Here is a 12721-nt window from a genome sequence, read left to right as displayed (position 1 = left end):
AATCTTATGGTTATCGATTGTGCTTTCTAATCCCCTCACCTTCATCCTCGTCCCCACCCCCCTATATCTGAGGTATCTTAACTTCTGAGTCAGACTCTCTGCACAGCGCTCTTTGGGATAGAGAACTAGGAGGGATCTTGTTAGAGCATATAACATCCACATGAAAAATATGCAAATCCATTTCTTGTTCTCACTAAACTTTGAGGTGACTATTTTCTAAAGGTTTCAGCCTGACAGTCTCTGGGGGCCACTGAGTGTGGCCTGTATCAGCCATTGCTTCTGCTGAGTGTGAACAGATGCAGCAGCTGGTCCTCTCCTTACTGAGGATGAGGCACCATAATATAATAAAGAGTGCAAAGGGCCCAGATCCAAAAAACAAGACAACTTTGCAGCATCACGGACTTGCTAATCTGTAAATATTTAGTAAGCCACAGAGCTGGGACATAACTCTACAATCTAATCAAGGCAAATTACAAAATTGCCAAACTATCACTTCTCACATGGCGCTTCCTAATGCAGCATGTGGGATCAAAGAATTTTAAACAAAGTGTATTTTTCTCTTTTTTCTTTTTTAAATGAAAGTCCAGAAGAGAAAACACAAAGATAAATAAAGGTAAAGGAGAGAAACAAGCTAAGTAGAACAGTCATTCCATTTTATGTCTAAGCTCCTTGTCCAGTTCAGGAAGGAGGCCTTGCTGAGAAGAGCACCAGATGTGGTTAAGACCTCATCTAGCTCTGGCTTTGCTGCTCATTAGCTGTGTGGCCTAGACTGTTGCCTTTTTCCTCTGGACTGGTTTCCCACAGGTTTTTGGAGAGGCTGAGATCACAGCTCTGGCCGTTGGAAATTCTAGGCTGTGATTTTTAGACCTCTCCTCTTGCCTTCCTACCTATCATATGAACTTTTGATGCGAATTCTGTTTGAGTTGCATATGACTGGAAGAATAAAACATGTGTCATATGCAATCAGAAAAGTCATGTTTATGCAAAAGCCATTTACTGAAACCTTTTGTAGATGCAGACAATTGAAAAAAAAAAAAAGGGGCAGAAACCAGAAGAACTAAGTTCCAAAAGCTGAGGCTTATTCATCCATGTGTTTTCTGCTGAGAACTCACCATGAAATCTCAGGGCACATCAAGGGTCCTCTTTGGAGGAATCAGGTTTCCCAGAAAGAGGAAGCCACATGATCAAAAGGATGGAACGAGGCCACTAAAGGCCGGGAGCCTAATGAACATCTAAGGCTGAACATGGCTGAATACACAGCAGCATTCTCAATGGTAATGAGGAGAATCATCAGGGTCAGATCCCCAGGCAGACACCACCCTCCCAACGAAACTGTTTCCATAGTCAAGCATGCATTACAGCGCCAGAACTGCCGTGGGAGATACTCAGGCACAACACTGTTTCAATAACCACAATCCTTTGAAGATTTAGATCGCTTTCCCAGTATCCTGCCTTCTGGATCTTAAGTTATATTCAGTAACAGAGTCTTAAGAAGACACATCAGTGATAATAAAATATCGTGGGATTCTTTGTACTGATAGTTATTCTTGATCAGAATTCATGTAGACAGCATTAGACCACGTAGCAAACTCACAGGTTAAAACCAGATATGACAGGTTTTTAATCTGGCCCAAAGGATCTGTCGATGTAACTGTATTCAGCACAGCAGAAATGTATTTTGAATACTGCCCTGGCCCAAACAAAAGCACACCTGCATTAGAATCCAGCCCAGTGGCAGCTCAAGTGTAACTTCTGAACACACCTTGATTGTGGACAAGGGAACTGAGACCCGCAGACCTGTCCACACTTGTACTCCCTTCTCCTCGCTTCCCACTCTGATTCTTCAACTTTCCTGAAATTGCCTTCAACAGGGAGAACAGTACCTTGCTTTTCCTAAAGCCAATGGATGCTCCGTAAGTCCCTCTTCGGTGACTTTCTGAGCAGCAACTAACTCACTGACTCTAGAGACATCCCTCTCTCCTAGTTTCCTTGCTATCTCCAAGGCTGCATGTTCTCATTTCTTGCAAAGATATCTATTGTCCAGCCTTCTTAAATATATTTGAGTTCCTCAGGTTACATCTGATAAATTTTTTCTTACTCTACCACTCCCCATAGGCAAATGTATCTATCTCCATGGTTATAATCGTTACCATTTTATTAAACATTTAAAAATCTTTACTTTTAGCCCAGACTTCTCTACTGAGTTCCAAAGGCAAATATCTAGCTGCCTAATGGGCACTTCTACTTTGATGTACTTCATACTGGATGTATTTAAAGTTGATTCTGGCATCCAACATATCTGTCAACGGTCCTGCATTTCCATCCCAGGGATTCCCACAACTCTCCATTCAGCTATCAGGTCTAACACTCAGGGCTGTCCATATCCCTTTCCTTATTCCCGTCCCTGTCATTTCTAACCAGTCACCAACTGTCAGGTCTCTATTTAATCCATCCTTTCATCTTCACTACCATCTCTCATGTGGATGAATGCAACAACCTTCTTACTGTTCTCTTTGGCTTCCACTTTGTTTCTCTCCAATTTATCTGCACATGAAAGGATGGGCAACCTATATAAAAGGCAACCTCAAACTGTATCCATAGATGAAAATTATTCATGGGGCGGCGGGGTGGCTCATTTGGTTAGAGCGCATGCTCTAAACAACAAGGTTGCTGGTTCGACTCCCGCATGGGATGGTGGGCTACGCCCCCTCCAACCCCTGCAACTATTGTAGATTGAAAATGGTGACTGGGCTTGGAGCTGAGCTGCGCCCTCTACAACTAATATTGAAGGACAACAACTTGACTTGGAGCTGATGGGTCCTGGGGAAAACACACTGTTCCCCAATAAAGTTAAACTAACAAACAAAAAACCTCTTCAATATTTTCAACACTCTTAGTTTAAATTTCACATTACTTAAATTGGACTATGAGGCCCTTTAGGATCTGACCCCAGCCTACCTTTCCAGCCTTACCTTCTCATTCCTCACCTCCTTGCCTTTGCTTGAACCTTTCTCAGTTCATTCGGTCAGCCTTCTTTTCTCTTACCTTTGAGAATCCATATATTCTGTTCCCACTTCTATATCTATAACCACTTACTCAATGCCTGCCAAAATGAAATGGTGTTACTTCTAGACTGTTTTTTGCTGTTTTTTTAAGACTTTGCTTTTTTAAAAAAAATAATTAATTTATTATTGGGGAATTGGGAAAGGGGAACAGTGTTGGGGAATTGAGGAACGGGAACAGCCAAGTTGTTGTCCTTTAGTCTTAGTTGTAGAGGGCGCAGCTGGCTCAGCTTCAAGTCCAGTTGCCATCCGGCCGCCCATTGGCAGGTTGGGGCTGCTTCAGCTCAAGGTGCCCGAGTTCAATCTTAGTTGCAGGTGGGCATAGCCCACCATCCCATGCAGGAATTCAACCAGCAACCTTGTTGCTAAGAGTGCTCACTCATCGTCAGCTCAGGGCAGCTCAGTTCAAGGTGTGGTGTTCAATCTTAGTTGTGGGTGGGCATAGCCCACCATCCTATACGGGAGTTGAACTGGCCACCTTGTTGTTAGGAGCATGTGCTCTCACTAGCTGAGCCATTCTGCTGCCTGCTGGCAGCTCAGCAGCAGCTTAGCTCGGGTGCAGCTCACTGGCCCATGTGGGAATCAAACCAGTGACCCTGTTGCTCAGAGCTTGCACTCTTAACCAACTGAGCCACTCAGCTGGCCCTTAGGATGTTTTTCAGACACCAACCAGACAGTTTGTCATCCTGGATGTTATTAGTATCGGATGATGTAACTTGTAATGAAGTCTTTCCTCCATTAAAGATGCATTTCATCATCTACACAAAATCTGGCAAGATTTCAGGAATGTTTAGAAATTCTTGAAACTTAAACCTCTCATATTCCTTATGCTTTTAAGAATTTATATATGCTTTTCCTTCTCCTTGAATGCTAAATGAGTCCTAAACAGTCCTTAAAACCCTGATCAGGTGTCAATTCCACTCTGAAAATTTCTCTTACTCTCCCATTAGGACAGAATTGTACATTCTTATCATTGCAGGTACTAAATTATACTATGCCATAACTCTTATTGTGCTCTTATTTTCAAAGTGATAAATATACAGTTTTTTTAAAAAAATCATGGAGGATTTTGCTTGTAGTAATGGCAGAATAACTTATTACAGATGAATCCTCCCTCAGGGAAACAACTAGAAACACTGGAAAAATATATAAAACATCTGTGTGAAGGCATTGGAGAGACACCAAGGAATCAAGCTTTACCTTGATGGGTAAAGAAAGAAAGCACAGAGAAGTGAGTACAATGCTTCTTTTACCTTCAAGGCATTTAATTTGTAAACTGTTGCCCAGAAGTCGAAAGGCTGAGCACAGCTTCCTAAAATCTCATAGGTCTGGGAAGGTAAAAAAAAACAAAAACGCATAGTTCTGAGCCTCCAAAACAGAATGGTCCTGGTAAACATCACAGTGGTTTGGATGGGATGCACAAAGGACTGTATCCTAAAAGGTAAACTGGAAATAGACCACACAATTTCCAATGAGTTCAGTCCCTGCTCATGTTATGATGATCTGCCCCTATCTTAACCAGCTGCTGGAAGCAAAGAATAATCCTCTGTAGGGAAAGAAACACATCTGGAGCCTCAAATGACCTCTACAATGTAAACACCAATGATTAGCATTAAACAAACAAAAATATTAGAAACACCAAAAGATAAGACTAATGGCTGAAAACCATGAGGAAAAAGAAAACAACAGGACCATAGGTGATTCCAATATTGGAGTTATTGGACCTGGACATTAAATAACTGTGACAAACATACTGAAGAAATTAGGTAAGACAGAGAATTTCAGCAGAGAAATGGAAACTATAAGAAAATCAAATGGCTTTTATAAAACTGAAAAATATGACATTTAGAATTATAAACAATAGAAGGGGTTGAAAACAGAATAGACACAACTAAAGGGAGGGACTGTGAGTTGAAGATAGATCAAAAGAAAAAACTGAGAATAAAACACGGAGAAGAAAAATTATGGCAATAACAGAAAAGAACATAGGAGACACACAAAACAGTGAAGATGTCTAACGTATGGGGTAACTGGAATCTACAAAGGGGAAGAGCGAAAAAATGGCGCAGAGCAATATTTAAAGATACAACAGTTGAGAGTTTTCCAAAAGACAACAAATCCCATTTTTAAGGAGTACGACAACTCAAAGCAGAATAAATATGCAAGAAAACTCTTCTAGGCACATTTCTTGAAAACCAAAGGCTAAGAAAGTTCAAAAAGCAAGTAGAGAGGGAAAAATAAAACCACATTACCTTTAGAAGAGTAAACTGACAGCTGACTTCACAACAGAAATAAAGGAAGCCAGAAGACAATGGAATAACATCTTCAAATGCTGGAAGAAAATAACTGCCAACCTAAAATTTTATAATAAGTGAAATTATCCACCAAAAATAAAGGCTAAACAAAGGTATTTTTAGACAAACAAAAACAGAAGGAATTGGTCATAGGAGACTCCCACTAAAGGAAATAATAAAGGGAGGTCTTCAGGCAGAAAGGAAATAATCCCAGATGTGAGCACATGGAGACGCAGAAAGTAATGAAGAGCAATGGAAGGGTAAACATGGGGGTGACTCAATCAATACTGACTGTATGAGGCCACAATGAGACTTCACTAAAGAGATTAAACTATATGTTGAATTAAAACATGCAACAATGAATGAGCTGGAAGAAAGGCAAATGAAGCTAAAGTGACCCAAGATTCTTGCACTGTCCAGGAAGAGGTAAATACACTACCTTATATTAGACTTAAAAAACTGTAAAAGAATAGGCAATGGATGTACAACTAACAAGCTAATCAAGGGGAGAGAAATAGAATTTAACAAATACATATAAATCTGAAAGAAGGCAAGGAAGGAGAGAAAAAGGAACCTAGAAAGGAAATAGTAAGATGACAGATTCAAACCCCAACATGTCAGTAATCATATGTAAATAGACCAGATATTCCAACTGAAAAAGAATTGTCACATCAACAAATAACTCTCCTCCCTTCACAAAAGAAAAACTATATTATGCTCACAGGATACACATGAAATATAAGCATACGGAAAAGTTGAAAGTAAAAGAATGGGAATAGATTTATCATGCACATTTTTATAAAGAAAACCAAAGCTTCTACACAGAGAGCCATATAATAGTATTGAAAGAAAGGAAAATCTAAATAAATGAAGGGACATAACACAGTCACAGATTAGAAGACTGTGATAAAAAGTCAATAATGTAATGATGTCAATTATCCCAAAAGTCGATTCATGCAACCCCAATTAAAACAAAAACAAAAATAACAGGGTGCTTTTTGTGGGGGAGGGGTGGAAAGTGACAGGCTCATTCCAGAATTTCTGTGGAACGGTGAAGGGTCAAGAACAGTCAACAGTAACTTGTGGAAAAACAACAGTGCTGGAGAACTGATATTATCACATATTCACACTTAGTGTGAAACTGCAGTAGTTAGGAAAGTGAGGTATCGGGGTAAAAACAGGCAATTAAAGCAATGGAAAAGAATCTGAAGACCATGATCCAACGGACACACACATCATCACTTCATTTATGATGAGTGGCAGGCACTAAAGGCTTGGGAAAAGAACGGTCGTTTCAAAAAGTGGGGCTGGGTCAAATGCATAGCCATGTGGAAAAACTAAAGTAGCATTCTAATTGCACACATATAATTCCAGGTGGATTATAGTTCTAAATATGAAAAATAAAACAACCAAGCTTCTAGCATGTAACACGAAAATATCTTCACGATCTTGGAGAGGCAAAAATTTTAAATAGGACATGAAAAGTACTAACCATAAAGGGAAAGAAATATAAACTGGATTATACTAAAATATAATTTTGTTCCTCAAGAAACACCTTTAAGAGGGTAAAAAAGTAAGACACAAGATACAAAAAAGATATATAAGTGATAAAGAATACCTACAATAAGAAAAAGAAAACTCAGGTTTTAAAAAATGGGCAAAAGACCTGAACAGGTACTTCACAAAAGAAGATATCCAAATCAGTCAACATATCAAAAGGTCGTTAATTGCACTGTCCATCAGGGAAATGCAAATTCAAGCCATCCTGTGATACTACTACACACTCAACATAATGGCTAACAGAAAATATGAAGTGGTAGCAAAGAATGTAGAACAACTAGAACTTTCATTAGTGTAGCTGAGTAACTGCACAGCCTGTGACCTAGCAATGCCCCTGGGATACCAGAAACGTTCCATTACTTGATCTTGGTGGTGGTTTTCTGGTGCATTCAATTTGTGATAATTCACGAAGGTATACATTTAGGACTTATGCTCTCTTCTGCATGTATGTATATTATACTTCAATAATAACGTGTACTTCAAGAAGAAAAGTCAAGCAGTACCATGGTGCAGCAAAATCAGCAATCCCATACCCACTCTTCCCTCTGGTTCCTACTCCTACAGCCAATCAATCCTTTGCTCTTTCTTCTGATTAATTTCATTTTCGAGTAATGGACATCTACTGAAACTTCTTGATGTTTCCATTTTAGAGAGCTATACATGTCCTACTGTGTCTACTTCCTACTATGACAACATTTCCTTTTTTATATAACCTGGTGTTTTTCCTAGATTGATAACTATACAATCTGCTCCTTATAGCGTGCTTCTGTTCAGGGGTACTTGGTGTCTCCAGTACTCAAACCCTACTGATCCCTGCAGACCTTTCAGGTTTTATTTATTCAGCTCTATCAGTTACCACTCATCTGTGTCCTTCCATCTTCAAAAATTTCATCGATATGTTATTTGTTGTCATCTTCTCTTGTATTCTCTCTGGCCTTTTTCCCGCCCCTGGACTTTGGTGGGATTTCAAGAGGCATACACAGATAGTCTCAGAAGCCTATAGTTACTGTTTTCTTTTTCTTTTTTTTTTTTTTTTAAGCTGAGCCATCCTGCTACCTGTTGGCAGCTCAGCGGCTGCTCAGCTTGAGTTACTGTTTTCTTATAGTCTTCTAGGGGTGCCCCACAAATAGTTTGGGAAAATCGTATTTTATTAGGTCTTTGTATGCTTAACATCAAGCCCAGTAACAAGCATGTGATAAGTGCTTGAAAATTATATGCTGAACTGCTAGGAAAAAAAAAATCCAGATTCATTATCAAATCAGTGGACCCCCACCACCACCCCAGTGGTCTGCACCTGGACACATGGCATCACGAAGGGTGTGAGTCTCACCTGTGTAGTGCTCATTGCCTTGAGCAGCACAGGTCAGGAGCTGTGCCATGGAGGAGCCCACTGCTTTAGATGTACTTCCCAGGTCTTGAGCACATTTTTCCAGCTATAAGAATATACAAGGGAAAAGAGAGCTTAGAAGAAACATCCACTGGAGTCTTAGCCTAAAAATAATACAGATTAAACTTTGGGCCTTAGCGCCTTCCTACCTAATACTCCAATGGCGTTAAGAAGACGTGGCCTGAGGGGTAAGAGACTGAGCTTCAGAATAAACAAATCTAGGTTCACACCTCTGCTCCCCGCTCCCCTCTCCAACTGCTAGCTATGAGGGTTTGGGTAAGTTACTGAACCTCTCCAAGCCTCGGCTTCTTGAGATAGTGATACCTAGCTCAGAAAGGTTTTCAGAGAATTAACGTATATACTCAGCAAATGGTAGCTATTAGTGTTATGCCTTTAGAAGCTAATTTAGAAAGTCTGCAACAAATCCTTAGCAAGAATTAATTATGCCTTGGCAGGAACTGGGCAGACATCCAGCTGTACCACCTTCCTGGCCTGTGGGACCATTAACATTGTTCGATTTGATCATTATACTTTGAGGAGCGCTAACCAAAGGAAATGCAATAGAAATAGAGTTTTGGAGTAGTAAATGAGATTATGAAAATGGGCAAAGTGCTTGGTTCCCATGAACCACACTTCATCTTGCTTTGTAAACTGAATAAATAATTCAGAGAACAAAGTCAGTAAAGGCCTAGGATAATTACTTGATTACTAGAGGAGGACAACATTTTGGAAGAGAACTTCTAGGCATACTGTGAGAGTGTGGAAAAGGCATCAGAGGATGTGTGCATTTTTAATCCCGCAGCCTGTTTCGCAAGAGAGGCAGTGCCTTCAAATAAAAAATAGAATTGGGTCCATTATAGCCAATGATATAACACAGTACACACATTCTTTAAGAGCTGTTTCTTTAAAACTTACTTGGTGTTTCTTGCATTCTAACTGACCAGTGGTTTTATGTAAAGGTAGAATCCATGTCACGCAAACCTCTCCTGGTCTCCCTGGAGTACGGGAGTTTGCAAAGGGATAGGTGCCTGGACCACATGGAAAACTGCTGGCCTCAGAGCCAAGCCTGACTTTATCAGTAGCTGGGTGACTTTAGTTAAGTGACTTAACTTCTCTGAGCTTGATTTTCCTCGTCTTTAACATTAGGGGTAGCCTGATTTTAAAAAAATATTTTCTGAGTGCTTCTCCTATACCAAGCATTGTTCTATGGCCGATTAGATGTTCCTCAAGTCCCATATAGTCTAAAAGCCTTTAGTTCATCCAAAGAGTCGCAGTAGTTAAGAGATCACCCTCAATGTGAGTGATCAAGGGCATGGGTATTGGAGTCCTGTGGATCTGGTTTCAAACCTTGGCTCTGCCACTAACTGGCTGGTAATCATGGTACAGAAGGGTGAAAATTTCTGCACCTGTTTTCTCAGCTGTTAAAATGGGGTTAAAACTTGCTCATTAAGGCTACTGTCAGGATAAATTTTAACTGTGTGTGTATACAGTGCCTAATAAATGGTGGTATTTTATTAGCAACATTCAGTAATGTAGGAAAGGAGGTACCGATGCATGAGAAGGATTGGTAGGCCTTTAGCTAAGAAAATCTGGATAGAAGCATCAGACGATATCATAACTATGCTTCTGAGAGCTTTGTACTAAGTAAATGTTTTTGTTTGTTTTTTACAAAACATGATTGTTGGAATTATCTCCTGTATTTATCTTTTTTTTTTTTTTGGTTGGCTGATGCTGTTTTATTTTAATTTAATCATTTAATTCCCGTTTGCATATGCTCAATTGAATTTTGCTATTTGACTGCATACAAATATGTTAGATCAAATTTCTGTGCTCTCTGTTTACAGTGGTGAACAACATCATCAAATGGTTAATTAGATGGATAGATGCTGCAAATAAAACTAGTTATGTTTTATTTTTAAATTTTTTTAAAATACATTTTTTTTAATTGTTAGTTTCAGGTGTACAGAACAATGCAATAGTTATCCTTTTCACCCTTCACACAGAAACAACCCCCCTGCTCCACCTACTGTCCTCCCACCCCCGATATCATACTTATCTATTACAATTCCATTGACTCCATTCCCACACTCTAGTCCACGTCCCGTGACTATATGTATATATAATTATAGTTGACATACAATGTTATTCCTGTATTTATCTTTATAACCCCATTGCCACCCATATCACAGATAAACTACCTGAGCATAGAGGAGATATGGGGCTTGTCCACAGTTAGTTGATGATACAAGCTGGATCTAGAAGCCAGAACTCCTAGTTCCAAACCTAGTCCGTCAGCTGCACTGGGCATTCTTTTCAGAAAAAGGCTGCAGAATTAGAACACTGGCCTCAGATACTTGCATGTGTTTTGTTTATAAAAAAGAGGGATGAATATTAACAGACATCTGTTCATCCCCTGCCAAGCCCTAGGAAAGCACACACAGAACCATCACCAGAGGCCTCTGCAGGGCAATCTCTATCCTAGTGCAGTTTTAAAGAAATGTGGTTATTTGAAGGCTTTGCATTCAGAATGTTTGAAATTCAGGCACACTAACCCCGACTTCTGAAAAGCAAAACAAAACAAAAAAAATCTCTAACAAGATTATATAACAAAAGTTAAGTGCTCTACCTGTTGGCTGGCTCTAACATCTCTTACCGTTTCCCCTGGAAGTGGTTTCAGCTGACTCTCCACGGCAGCCATCTTGGCATCCTGCAGTTCATTCTTAAGTGTCTGCACAGTGCTCAGAGCTGAATCGATTTCCATAGGACCACAGGCTTCATGGGCCTGTCAACAGAGTTGGGAATATGTGTATACATTCTGCTTGGGAAAAGAGTTCTCAGTTCTTTGCAACATATGAAATGCCTTTCTGGATGGGCCCAGTGCATTTCCAACTCTAGCAATAGAAAGCAAGAGTAGTAAGCATTTCCTGAGAGGGCAAAGTCATCCTCAGGCAGAATATTAGTCCTAACTTCCTTAAATAATGAATTATGTATGTCTTATAACTGGATATACTTAAAGTCTCTAGGAAGCTATTTTTATCTGAAAAGCATTTGTCTCTCAGACTAAGAGGATCCTTATTCACCGTGTCTGGGTTCTAGGGATAGGGTGCCTAGCACACACAGTATGTGTGCACAGTGGCTTGAAAACATGTGGTGAGTAAATAAATGAAGGAAGAAGGGAAGGAATGAACAAATGAACCCAGGATTCTGGGGCCAAGTCTTTATCAACCTTATTGGTTCTCTTTACAAATTTCTAGATTATAAACCATTAACTTTCCATGCTGAAGTTATGAAAGATATTTTTTCCTGAGTAATTTGCTTAAAAAATTTTCATTCTCTTGATCATTTAAAATACGGGTCTCCAAATACTTTGATCACCCCCTCCCCCCTGCCGATACACATATTAATAAATTATATGCATGTATAATTATGGATAAGTATATTAAATACTGGTAAATCTTAATTTCTTTCCTTTCTTAGATAAATAGTAACAACAGCAGCAGTAAATACTAATTGATTGATTTCTATGTGCCAGTGTTCTACAGTGAGGAAACTGAGGCACAGAGAAGTTAATTAACTTGCTCAGGTTACAAAATTAGTCAACAGCAAGGCCAGCATTTGAATGCAGGGAGTCTGACTCCAGAGACAATACTCTTACCCTATACACTATATAAACAAATATATGAAAGCTCTCTGTGTCTTCCTGTACCCAGTGGACAGTCTCGCTTGAGTCCCACTTTGAGACTCACTGCTCCAGAGCAGTTGTTTGGGGTGGGCGTGTGTCTAAGACTCACTGAGAAAACCTGTTAAAATACAGATGTTGAGGTTCTATGACCAGAGGCTCTGATTCGGTTGGGCAGAGGCAAGGCCCAGGAGCCTGCATCCCCCTGGTGGCTCCAGTACACACGGTCCTTGGACCTCTGAGAAACACAGCTCAAAAGGCTTTTTATGGAATATAATCTAAAGCCCTGGATATTTTCTTTGGTGATGCAGTGCACTGTTCATATTAAGAATTCAAGTCAGCTTCTAGCCTTCCCTTGCTCGTGGATGAGGCTGTCTGTTTCCATAAAGGGATTGTTACAGTGAGGAAAAATGAATTCCTGCCAGAACATCTTGCTAACACCACATCAAACAGTGCAGTAATGAGGCCTTCTGGTAATTAATAAGTTCCAGAGACAGAGACTCATTAATCCCTAATTCTGTGCAATTGAAGACCTTGTTAAGGTGAACACTCCCACTTTAGATGTAAAAAAAAAAAAAAAATTTCAGGGCAAAAAAGATAATACAAACGACCCCTCAAGATAGATTTGCTTCCCAAATAATTTGTTATTAAGTTAAAAAAATGATAGGTGGAAGATATGATCACTTCCTTTGCCTGGTACAAAGAAACTGATGACTACCAGTCTCTCCTAATGTTGTGA

General features: G+C 39.7%; 1 protein-coding gene across 1 annotated transcript in view; it reads right to left on the bottom strand.

Annotated features, from left to right (window-relative positions):
• The window catches only part of TLN2 (talin 2), a 282919-nt gene that overhangs the window by 107565 nt on the left and 162633 nt on the right, over positions 1 to 12721 (bottom strand). The window contains exons 25-26 of the mRNA XM_019650777.1: positions 10957 to 11085; positions 8247 to 8349 (exon numbers count right to left, since the gene is read on the bottom strand). Coding sequence (XP_019506322.1) covers positions 8247 to 8349; positions 10957 to 11085 — 232 coding nt within the window. The remainder of the gene's footprint in view (positions 1 to 8246; positions 8350 to 10956; positions 11086 to 12721) is intronic.

This window comes from Hipposideros armiger, unplaced genomic scaffold (assembly GCF_001890085.2).
Source record: "Hipposideros armiger isolate ML-2016 unplaced genomic scaffold, ASM189008v1 scaffold_147, whole genome shotgun sequence".
In the NCBI taxonomy this organism is placed as follows: Eukaryota; Metazoa; Chordata; class Mammalia; order Chiroptera; family Hipposideridae; genus Hipposideros; species Hipposideros armiger.
The sequence above is the reverse complement of the archived record's forward strand: the minus strand, read 5'-3'. Positions and strand labels throughout refer to the sequence as shown.